The 22,296-nt window shown below is 48.1% G+C and overlaps 1 protein-coding gene and 1 non-coding gene across 4 annotated transcripts; one reads left to right on the top strand and one right to left on the bottom strand.

Moving 5' to 3' along the window:
- The first annotated feature begins 527 nt into the window (after window positions 1-527).
- Window positions 528-22,020, top strand: Trim26 (tripartite motif containing 26). Of its 3 annotated transcripts, none has more exons than XM_028856625.2 (9): window positions 528-607; window positions 13,481-13,979; window positions 14,075-14,170; window positions 15,254-15,484; window positions 17,110-17,127; window positions 18,784-18,806; window positions 19,224-19,339; window positions 19,566-19,598; window positions 19,924-22,020. In XM_028856625.2, exons 2-9 carry the CDS (start codon window positions 13,542-13,544, stop codon window positions 20,604-20,606), a joined length of 1,638 nt encoding a protein of 545 aa, XP_028712458.1. In that variant the 5' UTR covers window positions 528-607; window positions 13,481-13,541; the 3' UTR covers window positions 20,607-22,020. The 3 variants fall into 3 exon arrangements, with proteins under 3 accessions (XP_028712458.1, XP_028712457.1, XP_028712459.1); XM_028856624.2 differs by having other exon boundaries at window positions 529-611; XM_028856626.2 differs by lacking the exon at window positions 17,110-17,127 and having other exon boundaries at window positions 529-611.
- Window positions 5,921-6,048, bottom strand: LOC114682702. The gene has a single exon (XR_003733077.1). It is a non-coding gene; the product is annotated as a small nucleolar RNA SNORA51 (small nucleolar RNA).
- Window positions 22,021-22,296: the final 276 nt, after the last annotated feature.

The raw sequence follows: 22,296 nt of genomic DNA, 5'->3' as shown, positions 1-22,296 counted from the left end.
CGACTCCCGTGACGCACCGGCCGATTTCACTTTCCTTTTCTCGGGCCCGGCCGCTTCACCTCCACCGCGGCTGCCTGGGGGATTTGCCCGGTGATCAGTGACGTCAAGCAGGCTGGAGTTCCCATTGGAGGGCAGAGTTCGGCAAGAGCCAATCCCAGGGCTGGCCCCAGAGCAATCTCGGCGGAGGGCACCGAGCGCCGGGAGATCGCTGGGCGGGGAGGCTGTGGTGCCAGCCGCCAGCTGAGGAGCTGCACCCCGAACAGCTTGACGGAGACGGGAGAGCGGGCCCGGAGCCCGGCGCGGGTGAGTGCGGCCTGCACTGGTGAGACACGGCGGCTCCGCCGCGCCACCCGGGTGGGGACGGCGAGGGCGGCCGCGGGCCCACGGCGGAGCTGGACAGGCCTGGGCGCGGGGTGGCGAGCTCGGGTGCCCGCCGCGTCCCCGGCTCGCTTCTGGGCCTCTCGCCCTGAGCTCGCTGCGTTCATGGCTCTTCAGGTCCGGCCCAGACTTACTTCAGTCTCTTCTAGTCCCCAGATCCAGAAGTGAGTGGAACCCGGATGACGTTCTTCCGCTCTTCCTGGTGGCCTGGAGCCCTGCATGACCAAAGGCAGGTCTCCATTTATTTCTATTTATTTATTTATTTATTTATTTAGTCAGAGTAAATTAGCTTAACCACTTGTACCCGAAGCTGTGTATTATATTATCCCTGATGATTTACTAACTAATTAGCTTTAGGAAAAAAAAAGTGTATAAGCAGGATGGTGATGGTGCACACCTTTAATCCCAACACTCGGGAGGCAGAGGAAGATGGATCTCTGAGTTCAAGGCCAGCCTGGTCTACAGAGCGAGTTCCAGGATAGCCAGGTCTACACAGAGAAACCCTGTCTCAAAAAAGGGAGGGGAGGGAGGAAAGAAGGTAAAGAGTGTATGAATTTAACTTTGTGGAGTGAATGGGAGGAGACACTTAAAAATTTCCAGTACATTCCAGATTTTGACAGTGCAGCCATTTGTGTGTGCCTGGGAAAAGGGAAGAATGACATGTGTTCATGCATGCCTGAACCTCTTTTTGTTAGATGAAATCATGATCCCTGGAGTATTCCTCCCAAGTTAAAAAGAAACAACAAAACACCTTTTCTAAAAGCAAGCTTTCATTAATGTTTTAAAATTGCAACTTGTTTATTATTACTATTGAGACAGGATATTCCAAAGAATGGTCTGAAAGTGGCCCAAAAGCGCATGTTAGTCTTCTGCCTCTTGAATGCTTAAATCACAGAGATTACAGGCATCTGCCAGGACGCCTGGTTGTAATTTTTAATTCACTTTATTTTTTAGAACAGTTGTAGATTTACAGAAACATTGAGAAAACAATCTGTAGACTTCCTATATAACCACGAACTGATTGCTCTTCCATTAACGTCTTACACATTATTATTGGCCAAAGTCTACTGTATATTTATTCACATCTCCTTTTTTACACAAATACTTATCCCTCCATATGCTCCTCCAAGTTACTGCATTGCGTTTGGTTGGCTGTGACAGTTTTAGACTCTGTTTGTGTGAACTTTCAAAGTTCTGAGAGATAACTCACAGCTTTGGAGGTTCTAATCCATGATCCGTTGGTACCTGTTGATCTGGTCCGCTGGTGAGGCAGCTCATGATAAGGAATGTACAGTGGAACAAAACACTCTTGTCACAGCTAAGGGGAGAGAGAGGGGGGGGGAGGGAGAGAGGAATACATCAGAGTTTCACAGTCTCCTCCTGTGATGCTCTCTCAGTGTCCTAAAGAGCCCCACTGCTTAACGTGTGTACTGTTTTCCAGTAGTGCCAATGCCAGGAACAAGCCTTTCCCACATGGACCTGTGAGGCGCATTGTGATGTAAACTGTATTTGTATGGTACCCTCCTGTTTTATGTCTTACTCTTAAGATTGGGCTTATGTGTTAAAAGGGTGGAATTAGGTTACCATATTCAGAACACCTTAGCAAGGATTTCATGTTGTCAGGATTTATGATGATACCGACCTGCTCACCCAGCTGAGTGTGTGTTGGTTTTCTGCAACATCAAGTTCTGCACTGTTTTTTCTTCCTTTGCATATAGTATTATTTGGAAGGATGTCACTCTGCTCATGTAAGGAATTAGAGGGGTTTGGATTTTAAATTATTCTGTATGGGAAATGTGTCCCCATTATTATTATTATTATTATTATTATTATTATTATTATTATTTTGGTTTTTCGAGAGAGGGTTTCTCTTGTGTAGCTTTGCGCCTTTCCTGGAACTCACTTGGTAGCCCAGGCTGCCCTCGAACTCACAGAGATCCGCCTGGCTCTGCCTCCCCAGTGCTGGAATTAAAGGCGTGCGCCACCACCGCCCGGCCCCCTTCATTATTTTATCCATCCATTTATTTATATTAGTATGGACTTGCAGATACTGGTTTTAGACATTGGATTGTAGTCCAGTTGTACTTTGTTTTGTTGCTCAAATTGGTGCAGCTTTGACTATTGGAAGCCGACTGCCTCTCTGCCCCTTCTCTCTTAATTGGGCATTCAAACACTTTTATTTATGTGACCCTTCAAACTTCAAACAAGTTGGTAAACATAGCCAAACAATTTTCTCTTGTCAAAGAGATAAGGAAAGCTGGGGCTGGAGAGTTGGATCCTTGGTTCACTGGACTTGTTGCTTTCAGAGGATCTAGGTTCAGTTTTCTGAATTCACTTGGCTCATAACCATCTAATACCCTCCTCTGAACTCTGCAGGCACTGCACACACATGGTGCACACACACACAAGCAGACAAAACACATGTACAGACAAAGTCAATCTAAAAGCTTAAAGAACAAGAGGAAGAGGTAAGGAAACCGAATCTTACCAGCCAGAATGGTGATTGCCTGTAATCTCAGCACCTGAAAGGCAGAGAAAGGCTGGTCTCTGTGAGGTTGAGGCTACCCTGATCTACATAGTGAATGGCAGGCAGGTCAGCCAAAGATGCATAGTGAGACCTTGTCTCGGGGGAAAAAAGAGTTAAGGAAACTGAGGCACAAGAGTAGTGGGTGACGTGTTACTTTCTACAGGACACTAACAAGCAGGACTGAGACTGGATCTCTTACTACAGAACTCTGCAAACCTCAGGTGGAACTTTCTGAGTTAAGGCTTCTGGAGGTGATATCCTACTTACACGCCCAGGATCAAAATAGAAAATACATGGGAAGGAGTTGTTTGTAGAAAACAAAGGATTAGTTTAAGATTTGGCATTTAGGATAAAATAGACTTTGGCCACATTGATGGAAATGGAATATTGCTGTTGTTTGTTTTTGCTCTTTTGTGGAGTGTGCCACTCAGCTCCCAAACAAATCACACAAGGAGGCTTATTCTTACTTACAAATGCCCAGCCTCAGCTTGGCTTGTTTCTAGCCAGCTTTTCTTAACTTTAAATTATCCCATCTACCTTTCGTCTCTGGGCTTTTTTCTTTTGTTACCTCTGTATATCTTTTTTTTTTTTTACTCTTACTCCTGGCTGGCTGTGTGGCTGGCCCCTAGTGTCCTTTGTTCTCTTGCTCTTTCTTCTCTTACATCCAGATTTCTCCTCCTGTTTATTCTCTCGACCTGCCAGCCCTGCCCATCCTTTCTCCTGCCTTGATATTGTCTGTTAGCTCTTTATTAGACAGGCACAGTAACACAGCTTCACAGAGTTAAACAAATGCCACATAAAAGAATGCAGCACAGCTTTGCATCATTAAACAAATGTTCCACGGTGTAAACAAATGTAACACATCTTAAAATAATATTTCACAACGTAATATTGGAATGCTGACCTTCCCTGAGAGGGGTGGGTAGGAGAAAATCTGGGTGACTGTGGCAGAAGATGGCTAATAATCAGATCTTGCTATTGAAGCAGGATTGTAAAGTGGGAATCTGAAAATTGGGAGCATAGAAGCTAGTAGGGCTTAGAATCTGGGAATGACATTTTATGGACGTGACTCCATGATTTGGATCAGCTACTGGAGCTAAAAAGATCGTTGATGTATAACTCTAGATTTTCACATTCTGATTGGGCGAGACTACCCACTCCCTACCAAAAAAAATCAATTTATAAAGCCGTGTGATAGAGTTATCATAGAAGTACAGAACTAACTGAGAAGGAGCAGAGATAGGGAACAGTTTCATCCAAGGCTGAGCCGGGCCTGAGAACAGAGTGCACAAGGACAGAGGAGGAGTATGGGAGTGAAGGGCCTCTCCCTGTGTTCTGACTATGGAGAACTAGGCAAGGCGAAGCAGGATTGGGGGCTGAGTGTGTAAATTTGGGACAGATCCCCTCTCCCCCAGAGGAGTTTATTTAGTGTGTGAACGGGCACATGTGCCATGGTGTGTGTCAAGGTCAGAGAACAACTTGCAGGTGTCAGTTCACGCCCTTCCATCATGTGGGTGTAGGTCAAGTGGTAGGCGCCTTTACCCCCTGAGCTGTCTTTGGTTTGAAGGGGGTTAATCCACTTCTAGTCTGGACCCTTAAAGGTAGGAAGATACACACTTTTGATGCGGATCTTGAGACAGGAAGACACAGGCCTTTAATTTGGGTCTTGAGGTGGGAAGACACATGGCTTTCATCCAAATATTAAAGCTGGAAGACTTACCCTCAATATGGGCCATACCTTCTGCTGGAAGTCTATATAAGGACATAGAAGAAGGAAGGTTTTGCTCTTTGCCTGTTTGCCCTTGTCTGGCTAGCACATCCATTCCTTCAGTGGCATTGGAGCCGCCTTCAGGATTCCAGCATATACAGAAGACAAGCTCAAACATCCAGCCTTGTGGGATTTAGCAACTACTAGATTCTTGGACTTTCTATTCACAGCTAGCCATTGTTGGATTAGCTGGACTGAAGCCGGATTCCAATAAATCCCTTTTTAGATCTAGGAAGATTCATTCCATAAGTTCTGTGACTCTAGAGAACCCTAATGCACCACCCCTCATACAATATGTTGCTTCAGTTACTTTACATTGTAGCAGGAATCTTAAAAGTTCTTATTGATAAAATCAAACCCGAGATCAGTTATTGGGGTGAATACTGGAAGGTCAGAGAGACAGAACAAGCCACAGCTATCTCACCTCTCCAATTCCTCAGTTGGTCCTGTTTCCTCAGACTGGAAGCTTCTGTGTCCTCATCCCAATGGCTCTCAGCTGAACTGCTGCTTAAAAGCCTGAATGCTTAACCAGCCAAATGCTGAACCAGCCAAATGCTTCTAGTTTCTGGTCCTCACGCCTTATATATCTTTCTGCTTTCTACCACCACTCTCTGGGATTAAAGGCTGGCTTTCTGGGATTAAAGGTGTGTCACCATGCTTGGCTTTTTCCAATGTGGCCTTGAACTCACAGAGATCCCAGATGGATTTCTGCCTCTGGAATGCTAGGATTAAAGGCGTGTGCTATCACTGCCTAACCAGTGGCTTTTCTGTTCTCTGACCCCAGATAAGTTTATTAAGGTACACAATATTTTGGGAAACACAATACCACCACATTATATATCCTTAGTTTATGTTCCACATGGAAGAATATTTTGCCAGTTAATTGATATGTGACATTGATCACATATCAGTGATGCCAAGATATAATATTATAGGTCTCTCAATTTTGAAAAATAGTAACTCCCTATTAGCTTGTTTAGATGCTCCCCCCCCCATACACTATATAAATAATCAGAACTTCCTCATCATACTTACCTATGAGTGGATTTTGAGTTCACTGGCTCCATTTGTGATTATTTATTTTTGAGACAGGGTCTCACTAGATCCCTGGCTAGCCTAGAACACTTACATAGACCAAGCTGGCCTGGAACTCAGAGCTGCACCTGCCTCTGCCCCCTAACACCACCCTGCTGGGATTAAAGTTGTGTGCCACTGTACCATACCTTCTGTTTGTGATCCCTACACCCCAGGGTCTCCTCATTCACAATACAGACTAGGTACAGTAGCCTGGACTGAGGTGTACATGGTTTACTCTGCCTTCTCTTTCTATACAGACAGAATAGGAAAGCAACCTGTCGTTAAGGATGAGGAAGCCACCATGTGTAATTTCAGAAACACTGGTTTAGCTGGGTGTGGCGGCACCCATTTGGAACCCCTCACTTGAGAGGTAGAGAAAGGAGAATCGGGAGTGTAATATTAGCCTTGACTACAATAGCAAGTTTGAGGCTACAATGGAACAGACAAAACCTTGTTCTACAACAACAAACCCCCACTACATTGATGAACTGGCTCTTTCCTGCCTGATAGCCAATTTGTGAAAAGTAAATACACCTCTCCTCCCCAAATTTTAGCTCCAATGATTTCAGCCATTTTTATTCTGCTTTGGTTGCTGCTAATAATAGCAATGACTGTATACATTAAATATGTTGGTATACCTGCTGAACCATACTTTCAGTTTGTTTTGTGAACAGCTCCATAATCCACACCTTTGTTTCTTCATGATGATACGGAAGTCCAGGAAAGTCAAAACTCTAGCTTTGTACTTCACAACAGTGTAGCCGAGGCTGGGTGAAAATCCAAGTGGCTAACTAGGACTCTTTGGTACAGGCTTTGATTGAGAACTGCAGAGGATGATAGAAGATGAAGCTTGGGTTCCCTACTCAGAATTCTAGGAGCCACAGGAAGAGCTGTGATGTCCCAGAGCAGGCTGGAGGTCTGCTGTATTCTAGAGGTTGTGCTCACCTGTCTCAGTCAGTTGACTGGTGCTTTTTTAAATAAATCGTTTGTGTATTTCAGCCCAGCAACTTCCTCTTGGTATCATTTAGGTCCTCCACCCCTTAAAAACAAAACAAAGCAGATGACGGACAAGTCCAAGCTGGTAGAGCAGAAATAGGATATATTGGCTCATGGGACTAACAGGTTTAAGGGTAGGGCTAGCTTTGGGCACAGGATTTACATAGTGCTGTCAAGATAATGCTTTTTCCCCTTCATTTCCCTAGATTGGCTTACTTATCAAGAGATCAGTCATCTGCACAGCAAGATGATTACTCTAGGAGCTGTAAGCCAAATGACTTTATGTCTTGCAAGTTCCTGAGAAAACAAGAACTTTTTTCCCCTCTCCCAGCTAGGTCTCCTTGTGACTTGCAATGGACTTGTGTTTTTCCCCTGAACCAAAGGGTGTGGGTTATTAATATACCTAAGACTGATGTTTTTGCTTCACCCTGGAACTGAGGGAGAGCTCCACTCTAAGCACGGACTCCCCAGAAATGAACTGGGGAGAAAGTTACTACAGGGAAAAAAGAATGGAAGGTCGTAGGCCCCTCCGATCACCAGAGGGTAGACTTTAAACCACATTTGCTAGTAGATCACTGCTGCAGTCACTGGAGAGATGGCAGTTCTAGATGGCAAGGAATGCCTCTTATTCCCCATGTAACCTCAGTTCCTGAAACAGTGGGCACTCGATAAATCATGCTTAAACCCCCCGTGGTTTCCCAAGAGTGCTCGGATGAAATTCAGAATTCTTTATGTGGCTGAGCTGGGCCTGAGGGAACAGTTAGTCCAAGGCCAGGGGAGGAGAGTGGGAGTGCAGGGAGCCGTTTTTGTTACTGTTTGGAGACAGGGTCCTGCTGTGTGACCCGGGTAACCTTGAATGTGTGCCAGTCCTCCTTCGTAAGCCTCCCGAGTGCTGGGGTGACAGGTGTGTGCCACCACACTCCCTAGATTCCAGAATTCTTAGTGCGGCCACCAGCTCTTTTAATCTATTCCTACTTCTCTGTCCTTGTCTGCTCAGCCCCTGTGCCCCATCCCGTCCACACTTGTGTTTATAATGCCCAGCTCACCACCCCACCACCCTTTCCCTCTGGGCCGTCTGATTCTTCAGTCTTGCAGCGTCTCTCTCCACATGACTCCCTGGGATGTCCACTTTCCAGGTACCAAAGGGCAGCAGTGGAAGGTGGAAGGACCTCCAGACTGAGAAGCGTCTCTCATCATCTCTGCCATCTGGCAGACCAAGCCAAGCCTCTAACCTCACTTTTCCACTTGTAATTAATGATTAGGCAAGAGTCCCCATCACTGACACACATTCGAATCACCTTGGGAGTTTTTGTGGGGTTGTTTTTTTGTCAGTTTTTTGTTTTTTAACCAAAACCTGGGCCAATCTCCAGAGATCCAGTTGATGGGGTATGTATTGACACTCCTCGATGATAAAGGGTTCCTTTTATAAGTCTTGGTACAGAGCACAGACAGCTTTGGGGAATGTCATAGGCAAGAGATGGGAGACAAATTTCCAATCACAAACACAAAAAAATTGCAGCTTTCTCCTAAGGCAGGGCACACAAGAGGTCAGTTGTAGAACTGGGTATTTTAAAGCCTTGTCTCATTGACCTCTCAGCTGGCAGCTGCGTCTGAGCCCTGTGGGAGTTTCCGCTGTAGTGAACCTGGTCAAAGCCTTGCCCTGGTGGTATGAGTGCCTTACACTGCTCTCAAAACATCATTGTTTGGGCTGTGGGACCATGGTCACCGGATTCCCAGTTCAGCCTGGCACCCAGCCCATAGCAATAACTAGGGCTATAATATTGGGGTACATCACGTTCGGTAGCCAGCAGGGGTGTGGCCATTTCTCTAGTTCACATAGCCAGATCACTTGCCTTTTGCCCTGAAGTCTAGCCTCTCCAGGTTTGTTAGAGGTAGCCAGCTGAAGTTTACTTCTGGAAGAACTTAATTTAGATTGAGAAATGGGTCTTAACCTGCACCCTGTGAACAGTTAAGCGGGGAGTCTCACAGGACATGGAGCCTTAAGCTAAGTATTCTGGTATGACAGGAAGAAGGGGCTCCTGCTGGGAGGCCCAGGAACCTGTTTGAGGAGATGCAGGGGTAACTGAAAGAACCCTGAGGGTCAGACTGCAAACCTAGGCCCTCGACTTGCCTCGCTGGGCACTAGAGTCCACACCTGGGGATTCATTGTCTTCTAGGATCTGTCTCTGGCTTGTAAGAGTTTGAGGAGGCAGGAAGTAAGGTGGTAGATGTGGGGCAGAAGAAATCACAGGTGTAGGCGGAGGATTTAACACCTGGAGCAGAGTGGCTGTGAAAAGGTGTGGGGCCAGAGCTCGATGCACCCCTCTTCGACCTGGGCTGGCGGTAGCTGTCTGCCTCGGAGGTGCAAACCTTCACAGTGACACCTCTTCAGAGTGTTTGCAGCTCACAGTGATTCTCACAGCCAAGAATCATGCCCAGGATCCACTGTGTTTCCAGAAATCACAGTGTCACCCTCCCCACCCGCCAGTGTGTTGCAGGTTAGGTATTTATGAGAGCCTCAACTTTGTAAGGGACAGGGGGACTCAGCAATGGATAGAGAGCATCCCCAGCTCTCTCTGAGTGTCAGGATACTGCAGGCCTTGTTCATAGCATCTCCCTGCTTCTGTGGAATTGTAGCTGGTTTCTGGCTTACCGGAGGGGCTAGAGATCTGCTGCTCCAGGAGCAGGGGGTGTATGACCAGGTACAACGTAATATGCAGTAGCCCTCCGTGGATTTAGAACACTCATTTCAGTAAAGGGAGTGGTGGTGAACTATTCTAATTTGCTTTTCTGCTGCTATGATAAAACATTCTGACCACATCAACTTGAGGAAAGAATCTATTTCAGCTTACATTTCCAGGTCATAGTCCATCACAAAAGGAAGTCAGTACATTCATACAAGAAAGCAAGGATTTAAAGGAACACTACTTACTAGCTCACTTAATTATGCTCAGCTGTACAGCCCAAGACTACCTACTTAGGCATAGGATTGCCCACAGTGGCAATAAACAGTTAAGATGGTTCCTCACAGACATGCCCACATGTCTTATTTAGGCAGTTCTCCAATTGAGGTTCCATCTTCCAGGTGACTATAGGTTGTGCCAATAAAAAATAAGACATGGACTGCTCACTTAGGATTTTTGTGGCTCTGTCTTTCTATGGTTTCTGTTTACCTGCATCCAGGAGTGGAGGGGAGCATAATGTTTGTATCTTATTGTAGAAACCTGTGGAGATGATCAGAGAGAACAAGGTCAAGTATATATGATAAAATGGGGGATCGTGGTACCTGGGAAAGGTATTTTTAGAATCTCAGCAGAGGCACACACCTGTAATCCCAATACTCAGGAGGCAAAAGCAGTAGGATAGAGCATTCAAGGCCAGCGTGAGCTACTTACTACCGAGATTCCGCCTCATCAAACAAAACACAAGATTTTGTGGAGGGCAGTTTGCGTTTGGCCTGACAGAATAGGTATGGGAACGGGTGTGGTCTGCTTCTCCTCCCCACCCCAGCATTTTTCTCTTAATTCTGCAAGCTTGAGCTCCTTCCGCCACTGAAAAGCAAGAAGTGCTGTCTATCAGGAATGCTGGAGCCAGCTTGTAGTGAAGGCTAGGGTGCTTTCAGCCAAATCCGAAGAAGACACGCCCCTTTCCTGAGCTGCTCTCGGGCCCTTTCCACAGTGTGCTGGGGTCAGGAAGTGGAGTGGATCAGACCGAAGTCTTGGCACTGGGGCTGCTTCCCAGCCCTATGCCCTTTGGCATTGTGGTTAACAGGGCCAAGCCTCAGTTTCCTCAGAAGAGTATCCTGAGTGTGAAATAGCACATATTAATGGCAGATTCCATTGCCCTGAAATTAATGGTCACCTGATTATTGGATTCTAGAACCTGAACTTTGAGCCTGGATTATTCAAGGTTTGAGTTTGTACCTCTGGTCTTACATATAGCATGAAGAGGAGTCTTTGTAGCCAGTCAGTGGGGTTGGACTGTCAGTTTATGGTGACCTAGAAACAAAAGACCTTGAACAGTCAGCATGGGCTTTGGTTGTTCTGACCCCACATTAGTTCAGAGAGTGTTAGGTTTTCGGTAATCTGGTTTCAACAATTCTGGTGGTTACAGAACTTTTTAACGCAACAGAAAACCTAACCTTTGTTTCCTCCAATTTTTTTTTGTATAGTTTTGTGAAACCATTTTGATGTAAATTGTAGTTATGAAGCTCTAAATATTGTAGCATCCATTGCTAAAAAGCAGAGGTTTTCATATAGTTTCAGTAAATGCCATTAAGATTGTTTCCATTTAAATTGTTCTTGATAGTCCCTGAAGTATTGTTATAACTACCTTTTGAAGCCATAATCCAAGCTAGATTTATCTTTTGTGCTTGCTTGTTATTACTGTGATCTTTTTTAAGTTTTATTTCTCTCTCTCTCTCTCTCTCTCTCTCTCTCTCTCTCTCTCTCTCTCTCTCTGTGTGTGTGTGTGTGTGTGTGTGTGTGTGTGTGTGTGTGTGTGTGTGTACAACTTGTCAGTCTTGGCAGCAGTTGCCTTTACCTCCAAGCCATCTCACTATCTCTACCCTGGTCTTTTAAAAAGACCAGCTGTTCTGCGGGTGCTCCAGTTCTGGATTGTCTGGTTGTTCCCCACGGTGTGGTTTAACTTGGTGCCTTTAGCACCGTCTCTGTGATAACTTAGCACAGTGTTTGTAAAAATTGTGAATGTTTTCCATAAACTGGAAGTTAAATCTAAAGGCTTGATTAAGGTCAGTCAAGTCAAATATTTTTGGCAAGAAAACGTCATAGATGATAGTGTTTGTTTTTGTTTAACTTTATTTCTTTTTTGTGTGTGTGTGGTATTTTGCCTGCATTTTGTCTGTGTACCATATGTCTGGAGAGGCAGGTTGTCACATTCCCTGGAACTGGAGTTATAGACAGCTGTGAGCTGCCATATGGGTGCTAGGAATATCAAACCTGGGACCCCTGGAAGAGCAGCAAGTGCTCTTAACTGCCAAGGCAGCTCTCCAGCCCCCAGGTGATGCTGCTGAACTCATCAGGAAACCAGTGCCAGATTGTTTCTGTTCAGTGATGGCTCGTTTGGTTGCTTGGTTAAGGTGACCGCTGGATCGCTCCCAGATCACTGGCATTGTGGGGACTGCCCCAAACCTTTCACCTAATGGCCTTGACATTTGTTGGTGACATTTGTGTTGTTACAGTGGCAGTTGCAGAATGCTTATATTTTCTCCCCACTTCCTTGAGCCCCAAGGGGGCCTTGCTAATTCTAAACAGAATACCAATCAGGTGCTGTCTTGCTATGCCTCAGTATCTAATTCTGTTAACCTTCTCCAGCGATTACCCAGTGATCTTCTGTAAGTCCTGCAGTGTTAGCCCTAATGTACATAGTAGTTTTTATTCAGCTTAAAGAGATCTACAGACCCGTTGGACCCAGCATGATCTGGTTTAATGTGTGTTTCTAGAGGTGAAGGCGTCATAGTTTATGTGAAAGAGGACTTGAGCTGAGCTCAAGAAATTGTAAATTCTGTCCTTAGAGCTCCCCTCCTCTCCAGCAAACAAACGAAAACAACGAAGAGCTGGCTTGGCCTTTAAACCTCCAGGGCATCCCACAGGTGGCCAGAAAGGGCTTCTGTCCACAGCTCCACCTCCTCCCCATTGCCAAGCCTCTGCAGTGTGTTAAACTGAGAACTCTGCATCAACCCTTTTCCTCAGGAGCAAACCAAGGGATTAGATCAGACACCCCGAACATTTCTGCTGACATTCTGGGGGCTTGATACATCTTCATTTGCCAGTTGAATTTCATTTCAAGTTGGCATATACACATTTTTTATTCATTACATTTTTTTCAGAGTCACACAGGTCTAAACCCAAGGGTGTTTTGGCTCCCACCCTCAGCAGGATAATTCCCCGTGTTTGTATAGTGCTGTCCCCTGCAGAGCACTTCAGTGTCACCACACCAGATCCTTAGGGAGTCAGCACTGTTCTCCTTGGGCCACATGGGCTGCATTTTATGTCTGTGTATTTACCGAGCTCTCCCATTGTACCTGTTAGTGATAGTGCTGCTGTCCTGGCGTTGCAAAACCTGCATGGTCACCTCCGTGCATCCACTGCAGAGCCACCTTCCCTGCCCAGCAGGGTGGCCGGGACCCTGCACTCTCAGTGCCACTTTTAGTTTCAGTTCTTAGATCCAGGGGACTGAGGAGCCAGGAGTCTGGGTTCTCTCCCCGACTTCCTCCTATGAACCAGGCCTATGCTCAGTGCTCCCAACAGAATTCTTTTATTTTTTTTTTTTTAAGATTTATTTATTGTGTATACAGAAGAGGGTGCCAGGTCTCATTACAGATGGTTGTGAGCCACCATGTGGGTGCTGGGAATTGAACTCAGGACCTCTGGAAGAGCAATTGGTGCTCTTAACATCTGAGCCATCTCTCCAGAATTCTTTTAAATCACTTGCTTTGAACCCCCTGTAAGCCTCTCTCTCTCTTTCCATTTTATGGATGGATAAATTGAGGCTCAAAATACTCCAATGACTTTTCTGTTGTCACAGGCAGAGGCAGGAAGAGGGTCAAAGTTGAGAAGGCTGAGTTTCTGTGTCCCTAGAAGGACTATGCCTGCACAGCCCAGAACAGCCACAGAAGATTCCTCCCTTCCTGGCTCCTCTGTGATCCCAGCTTGAACAATCTTGGGGGCAGGGTGCCGCTCTTCTCCTTTTACTGAGCCTGCTCTTGATTCCAGGTCTGATCTCTGAGGAAGAAAAACCTTGCCAGGGAACAGAGACCCCCAAGCTAAGGGCGCCATGGCAGCATCAGCCCCCTTGAGGAGCCTGGAGGAGGAGGTGACCTGCTCCATCTGCCTGGATTATCTGCGGGACCCAGTGACCATCGACTGTGGCCACGTCTTCTGCCGCAGCTGCACAGGTGATATCCGCCCCATATCGGGGAACCGACCAGTCTGTCCGCTCTGCAAGAAGCCCTTTAAGAAGGAGAACATCCGGCCTGTGTGGCAGCTAGCCAGTCTGGTAGAGAACATTGAGCGGATGAAGGTGGACAATGGCAGGCAGCCGGGGGAGCTGGCCCGAGAGCCACAGGACATGAAGTTGTGTGAGCGGCACCAGGAGAAGCTACACTACTACTGTGAAGATGACGGCAAGCTGCTGTGCGTGATGTGCCGGGAATCCCGGGAGCACAGGCCTCACACTGCAGTCCTGGTGGAGAAGGCCGCCCTGCCTCACAGAGTAAGTCCTCAGGCCTGAGAGGGAAGGTTCTGTCTGCTGTTCCTCCTGCCACAGCTCAGGACACTCATGTCTCTCCACTGCTTGTCTTTCCCCAGGAAAAAATCCTGAACCACCTGAATACCCTAAGGAGGGACAAAGAAAAAATTCAGGGCTTTCAGGCCAAGGGAGAGGCTGATATTCTGGCTGCGCTGGTACGTGGAAGTCGTGGTTGAGAGGTGATGTGTGTTCCAGGGAGGGACCAGGCAGGTGGGAAGTGTTTCTAGGAGGTATGAAGTGCCAGCCTGGCTTCAGGCCACCTGGGGCTTACCCAAAGATAGGGCAGGTTGGCCTGCTCTGACCCTACAGGAATTGAGGAACCTGACTTTGTCCTCTCTTTCTAAGAGTGAGAGAATATGTGATTTCCTGAGGAGAGGGCAGATGGGGGTGCTTGGGAGGGTGTCGCTAACTTCAGGGCAGAGACCAAGAGGAAGGGGACAAGGAAGGCCCGAGCAGCGCTGATGGAAGCTGTCTAGTGAGACTCAGGCCTGCTATGGGCAGTGCAGAAGACTGGTAGCACATTGTGTGCTCTTGATTAGACAGGGACAGCTGATAAGGTGGGCACAGTTCTTGGGGAGTATGTGTGTTGGGAAAATGGGCAGAGGAGGGATTCTGGGGTCAGGCCTAGCAGTGTGTAGTCAGGCTGTGAGAGAGAGAGAGAGTAAAGCGAGGGAGAGCTCAAGATCACAGAGTACCTCTAGGTCCTGGTGTGCTTGAATGCCCTCACTTCCAAGAGGGACTGAGGACTCAGGCAGACTCCAGCCTGCAAGAGAGGACTTGGTCCCTGAGTACTCACATTCCAGCCTTACCGTGGAAAGAGGGCACAGTCCCACGTGGAAGGGATAGGGTACACTTACCGTGTACAGAGTAGTCGGGGTGCTGGAGGGGGGAGTAGTTGAGCTCGTTCTTTATCCCTCAAGCAGAGCTTCCTGAAAGAGGCAATACATGGATAATATCTACAAGGGTGAAGTGCCCTTAATGGGACACATCGGGTACCTTTTGCTCCAAGACATGCTGGTCACCTAGAACAGATGGTGACAGAGCAGCCAGGCAGGGTTGGCTTTGAGAGCAGTGAAGGGAACAGACTGATCGACAGGTCTCAAGGAGAAGCGGGTGGAGCAGGAGCACCCCAGTGACTTCCTACCTCAGGGACTAGGATTCACAAGCAAGAGTCACCAGAGTACTGAGTGGGCCCCAGTTCCTAGAGGTGTCTCTCTCACACACCCTTGCCCTTACAGACGAAGCTGCAGGAGCAGAGACAGTACATTGTGGCAGAATTTAAGCAGGGCCACCAGTTTCTGAAGAAGCGGGAACAGCACCTGCTAGACCAGCTGTCCACCCTGGAGCAGCTCCTCACCGAGGGCAGGGAGAAGTTCAAGACCCGGGGCGTCAGCGAGCTTGGCCGGTTGACTCTGGTCATCTCCGAGCTGGAAGGCAAGGCACGGCAGCCCGCCGCAGAGCTGATGCAGGTGAGAGGCCGGGCCAGTGGGAGACAGCGTAGCGCCCAGTCTGCCACTCAGGCTTTTGAAGAAATTCCTCCTCCTGGGTCCTCAGTTTTACTGTCTAAAATAAATAAATGGGCATGGCAGTTTTTTTCCCCCTTGTCTGTTCCACATAAGCTTAAACACTGACATGGAATCACTTTAGAAAAACAATCATCATCTACAGAAAGTGTCTAAAAATGTTTAAAGTGCCATAGAGCTGAAGGTGTTTGTTACCATCCTCCTTCCACGCCACGAGACCTCCATCAGGCCCTCCCTGTTACAAAACAGGTGTTTGTTGTTTTTGAGAGAGCCTGACTATGCCATACTATCTACCCTCAAATTAAAGGCAGTCCTCCTGTCTCCGCCTTCCGAGTGCTGGGGTTACAGATGTGGCTAAGGCAGGTACTGACTTGGCAGATGCCTCACATGGTTCTGGAGGTGAAGAAGGTGACTGAGGAAAGGCCGCACTGTGGCCGTCAGGATCCCAAGTGCGTGGAGGGGAGGGCAGGAGGAGAAGGTAGTGGGAGGTTCCTTCTGGACAGATTGACAGGTGTGAGTGGTGCCTCAGGACACGAAGGGAGACTGTCAGGCTGCACTGATCCACCTCTTCCTCTTAGTACTTTCCAGGGGGATCACCACCCTGAAAGGGCTTAAGGGTGAGGGCTGGACTTCTTTCCACCCTTCCCTGATAAGCTGGGGAAGGGCTGTACTAATTTCCTCTGACTCTGCGGTTTGAGGTAATGCACGTTTCTGCCAGCAGAGGGCACACAAAGGTCTCTAGGAAATGGGGTCCAGGCCAGTGGCAGGGCACATGAGTAGCCGTGGGGGGCGGGGATGGTGATGCCAGTCCCTAGCACAGGCTGCATAAACAGGAGGCCTCTCTTTGTAGCAGGCTGATCCACGTGTAAGAGGACTGGCTGGTCCAGGCCGTGGGGCAGATGAGGAATGAGGTCCAGCCCAAGCCTGGTATCTTGCTCCCAGGCTTTGTACTCTTCTCTTTTGTCCCCTGTCCAACTCCTGTCTCCTCTGCTGCTCTGGGCGTCACCTCTTCTCTAGATTTCTTTATCAGACTCTGGGTCACTTGTCTCCTTTCCCTTGTCCCACTTCTTTCTTAACCTTCGAGGAGCACATCAGACCCCAGCAGCCCTTCCGTGTGTGGATGTGTGGATATGAGTTGTGAGTGGTGTGGCTGAGAGTGCTGGGCTTTGTCTAGAGAGCATTTTCCTGATCCACCCTGGGAGGGGCTACAGTGCAGAAGCCCCAGTCTGTGCCTCAGGGCTCTGCCCCTGAAGCTCCCATGGTGGGGTATGCTGAGGAGAGAAATAGGGGTATCTGTTTAAAGCCACGGCACAAAATGCTGGTGTTAGCAGACTTTGTCTATGTTTGGGTTTCCCTGGAGCAAAGCTCCTGAACTTCTGGTACAGTCCTTAACAGCCACTATTTGAGGATTGCCTTTGTTTTACAAGTTGTACCTCTCTCAGAAGGCAGCCTGCCCCTCTGCCCATCCCCCTTCACCCTCACTCCCGTAGCACCTGTCACTAACTGGGTATGATGTTATATATTTTTATGTTGATTTTTTTCCCCCTCTCTTGTCTGCTTCCCTCTGCTAGGATGCCTGCTCTACACAGGTAGGGATTTGTCTTCTTTATTGCTACTTCAAACTTCTAGATCAGTGCTTGCCTGGCACAAGGAATCACTTAGCAAAGGTTTGTGGAATAAGTGAAAGGAAGATGAAAACAGTCAACACGAGAACTCTTGGGGCCTCTCAGACTCACCAGAGCATCATCTCACAAGATGTTCCCAGCCTCTCTGTCCTTCCTTGTGTCTTCCCCTCATGCAGACAAAACCACTGTCTTCTCCTGCACAGGGTGCCAATCCGTAGTGATCCTTGGCCAGCATGTCCACTTGAGTTGCTCTGAAATAGTCATGGGCTGCTCAGCTTCTCTCTTGTGCCCCTGCTGCCATCTCCAGCTCCCTGTTCCACAGCAGCCACCAGGGTCACCTCCCCTGTTCCCATTGCCTCCTACAACCGTTTGCCAGGGAGCAGCCAAGTGATGGTCACCTGGGGTTTCTGCTAGTTTCTGCTCAATACTCATTTAGAGAAGAAATTCCTTTTCTGTCTTTGCAGCAGTTCAGAGGTGTGGGTCTAGAGACATCCATAAAGTCATCCAGGAGCTGGTTTATTTCTAGCTGACCATCTAGTCTTGGGGATATTGTTCAGCCCTGCAATTTGAGCTGGATTCATCGCTGTGTTCAGAATTCAGCCAACGAAAAGAAAGGAACTAGAAAGCAATGTTATTTTGTTTTTTAAAGGACAAAGAGTGAGAAGTCTTGGTCTTTTCACCCTGCATCCCATTGGAGCTCAGTCACATGACCAGACTTGATTGTAGGGAATATGGGAAATGTAATTTCTTGACTGGACACTTAGCAGGGCAGAACTTAAGGAGTTTAACATTATAAAGAAGGGGAAAAGGCAGGTAACATGACTTAGCAGGTAAAGACACCTGCTACCAAGCCTGGTCACCTGAGTTTAACCCACAGGGTGGAAGGAGAGATCCAACTCCCACAGTTGTCCTTTGACCTCCACATACATTGTGGTATAGCGTGTACACACACACACACACACACACACACACACACACACACACACACTTAAAAGTGGAGAGGAGGGGAAATGGGTGCTGAGAGATAGTTGCCTTTTATCCCACTGTGCATAGAATAAAATTCACCACCATCACCGCATCCTGCCTGGTGTGCTCTGGCCCTGCCTCCCCTCTAAGGCCTTTCCCATTTCTTATCAGTCTGTACTCAGCTAGTACTTTATCGTTCTTCAAACCTTAGCTAAGTGTCTCCTTGGAGAGGCCAGATCACTTGCCACCTCTGCTTACTTCTGCCCTTACATTACGTTGTTTGTCCATTTTATCTTATTTATTTTATATTATGTTGTTTGCACATGGATGTGTGTTTGTTCACCACTTGTATGCTTGGTGCCTATGGAAGCCAAAAGAAGGCATGGGGTTCTCTGGAACTGGAGTGACCTGCCATGTGAGTGCTGGGAATTGAACCTGGGTCCTCTGGAAGAGCAGCCAGTGAAATGGCTTAGCCACTGAGCCGTCGCTCCAGCCCCGTTGCTTGTTTTCTAGCTCCACCAGACTGTCAGCTCCCTGGGGAGGAAGCCATGTGTGTTTCGTTTGCTGTTGTGTGCCTGTGTGTTCTGTGGCACTGACTTACGAATGCAGTTTTACTTAATTCACTTTGGTGCTTGTGTTTTCTTCCTTTGCCAGGACACCAAGGACTTTGCCAACAGGTAAGAGTTTCATTTGCTCCTTGTTCCTCTCCCCACTTCTGTGGCCATGGTCTGTGTAAATGATGGGGAGTGATAGGATGCCAAAGGCAAGGCGGCCCGTGTCTCATCCATGGCCTTTAAGAAAGAGCAGTCTTTGGGGATTAGAGGCTGTTCTCTCCCAGCATGATCTCTGAAGTCCGACTGACCTCACTGTCTTCACCTGAAGCACAGTGGGAGAGTCAGAGCCTGGCTTGGTGGACAGAGTGCTCACTTGTGGGATATGCTGGCGGTCTGTGTCCTAGTTTTGTCTTTGGCCAGCTTTTCTGTCTCTTGATTAAGGATAATCAAACCTTTCCTGCTTACTTTATAGTTGTCATGAACACTGGCAGAAAAGCACAAGAGCCAGATGACAGGCTGTTGTGTCCATCACATTTTCAGGTACCCACGGAAGAAGTTCTGGATTGGGAAAGCCATCCCTCACATGGTTAAAAGAAAGGCAGGAGAATTCTCAGATAAACTTCTCTCTCTGCAGCGAGGCCTGAGGCAGTTCCAGGGTAAGCACTGGGGACAGCACCAGGCTGGAGGTCAGGCTGGACCACATGTGAAGGTTTCCTGGCTTCTCATCTTCTCCCATCTCCTCCTTCCAAGGAGCTGTAGCTTCTGTATCTTTTCTCCTTGGGATCTCCAGTAGAGCCTTGTCTCATAATTAATGCCAAGTAAGAAATGGGTTCATGAGTTTGCTGGTCTGAAGCTCAGTTCTGTCTTCTTTTTCATCCTTAGGCAAGCTGCTTAGAGACTTGGAGTATAAGACAGGTGAGTAAACAAAACAACCCCTGTGGAATCCTCACTGGTTTTGCCCAAAGGTGGCCCCACCCCTTACATTTCTGACTACACTTCTAGTCCTCATCTGCCTGACCACATGGTCCTTTCAAGCAAATAGCAGTGGTAGCCCAAGGCCAGAGATCATCTTGCCCAGACCTGTGCTGTGTATGCTGAGTACCTCCAGAGGACACAGTTCACAGAGACTGTGATGTAGATAGCACTCTGGACTGTACAGTGAGACAGCCCTGCACAGTGGAGACTGGCTCCCCCTTCCCAGCCTGCCACTGACACTATTACTTCCTCCCTTGTCCCACAGTCAGTGTCACCCTGGACCCACAGTCGGCCAGCGGGTACCTGCAGCTTTCAGAGGACTGGAAGTGTGTGACCTATACCAGCCAGTACCAGAGTGACTGCCTGCACCCCCAGCAGTTTGACTGTGAGCCGGGGGTGTTGGGCAGCAAGGGCTTCACCTGGGGCAAGGTATACTGGGAAGTGGAGTTGGAGCGAGAAGGCTGGTCAGAGGATGAGGAAGAGGGGGAGGAGGAAGAAGAAGGGGAAGAGGAGGAAGAAGATGAGGAGGCTGGCTATGGGGATGGATATGAAGACTGGGAAACGGATGAGGATGAGGAATCACTAGGGGAGGAAGAGGAGGAGGAAGAGGAAGAGGAGGAGGAAGTTCTGGAAAGCTGCATGGTGGGAGTGGCCAAAGACACTGTGAAGAGGAAAGGGGACCTCTCCCTGCGACCAGAGGATGGTGTGTGGGCCCTTCGGCTCTCCTCCTCAGGCATCTGGGCCAACACAAGCCCCGAGGCCCAGCTCTTCCCAGTGCTGCGGCCCCGGAGAGTGGGCATCGCCCTGGATTATGAAGGGGGCACTGTGACATTCACCAATGCAGAGTCACAGGAACTCATCTATACCTTCACGACCACCTTCAGCCGGCGCCTGGTTCCCTTCCTGTGGCTCAAGTGGCCAGGAACACGCCTCCTGCTGAGACCCTGAATTCCAGAACCTGCCTGGGCCACACTACAGAATCCTCAGTTCTCTGAGATTCGAGGACTCTGAGATGAAGAAGGGTTGCCTGGACCGTACCCATGGAAACTTCCTTTCTCTGGGATCCCAAGACTGTGTGATGGATGAACATTCTTGGTCAGAGCACCAGGAGGAGGAAAGAGGAGGGACATTGACATCCAAAAGGCACCCATCTCCTCACAGTCATGGCCAGGATCTCTCTCAGTGTGTCACTTCATCTGTATTTCTTGTTTGAACTTCTCACTCTCCTGCCCATTTCCTCTGGGATGACTCCCTCCTTCCTGAGAACCCATTTGTCTTGGCTCTGTGTTCTCTGTTGAGTAGGGGCGGCAGCAGCATTTTCTCGTTCAGTTGTTGTCCAGTGCTCACAAGTATTGAAAGAGACCATCAGTGACATCTGAAGCCATTTGGCTGTCCTCAAATTTGAGGTTCCTCTTGCCCAAAAACCACTCTGTTGCCTACCTTCCCTGGCTTCTTAAACTCACTTTTCCTACCCCACCAGAGTTAAATATCTGAAGAAGCAGGATTGAACATAGTCAAGATCCAAGGCTGTGTAAGTTTGTGTCCTGAAGTGCTGGTGAAATCATCTCCTGGTGTCATTAGCAAAGCTCATGGCCTTCAAACCCAGAGCTGAAGAAGGGGTGGAACTCCCCAGGGCCATCTGTATCTCAAAAAGCATCCAGGTACTGACTCAGGCAGGAGCTGTGGTCAATAGATTACCTCTGCAGAGTAGACCTTGTGAAGGTAAAACAATCCCAACATCTTGCTCTTGACTAGTGGATCTAAAAACACTGAGGCCCAGGAAATCAGAACTCCCCCTGCTTCAGAGTCTCCAGCTAGTGTTTCCAGGACAGCTTTAGGCCTCTGCTGTTGGCACCATGGAGTGTCCAGAATCACTTTCTTAGGATATGGATTGGAGAAGGGAAGACAGTCATGAGGAATCTGGAGAACTCCCACCCCAGGTCTTAACTGTGAGGAGATGACCTGCAGTGTCTCTCTGTTGACCCAGCACCAGCCCCTTTGTCCAGTCACCCAGTGCCCACAGTTGAACACCAGCTCCTGCTTAGCCAAAATGATGCCCCTCTTCTTATCCTTAAACATTCCACATTTCCTCTGTCCAGGTGTTAAGCTCTTCTTCGCTCTTGAGAGGCTGCTCCCAGACTCTGGATCTTGGTGGCCTTAGAGTCACCACACTGTCTCAAGACCGAACACTTTGTATATATCACACGCTGCCTGAGTCACTAGTACATACACAGTGGCTCCCTCACCACCCTTTGTTTTTCCTGGAATTAATCATCACTCTTCTCTTCCTTCTCCTTTAATTCATTTCCTGTGTCTTTATTACTAATAAACTACAAGTTCTTTTAGTGATTAGCAATCTCAAGACAGTCATCGGTGCTGTCTCCTTTTATCTTGATGCCTCTGAAGTGACCTTGAACCTGAGTCATCGATTGACTCCTTGTGACCCTTGTTAGACCCCCTTTTGTCATCAGACTGGGGGTTCTGGATTTCCCCCCTGAGGCCTGTAGCCGGGGCTAGCCTCAGTTTCATTATATGGCTGGCCTTAAACTTCCGGCCTGTACCTTCCAAATTCTGAGATTTCAGGTCAGTGCCACAATGCCTAATTTATGCAGTGCTGGTGACTGAACCCAGATCTCAT

The sequence above is a fragment of the Peromyscus leucopus genome, chromosome 16_21 (genome assembly GCF_004664715.2).
Source record: "Peromyscus leucopus breed LL Stock chromosome 16_21, UCI_PerLeu_2.1, whole genome shotgun sequence".
Lineage (NCBI taxonomy): Eukaryota > Metazoa > Chordata > Mammalia > Rodentia > Cricetidae > Peromyscus > Peromyscus leucopus.
This window is presented reverse-complemented; position numbering and strand designations above follow the sequence as displayed.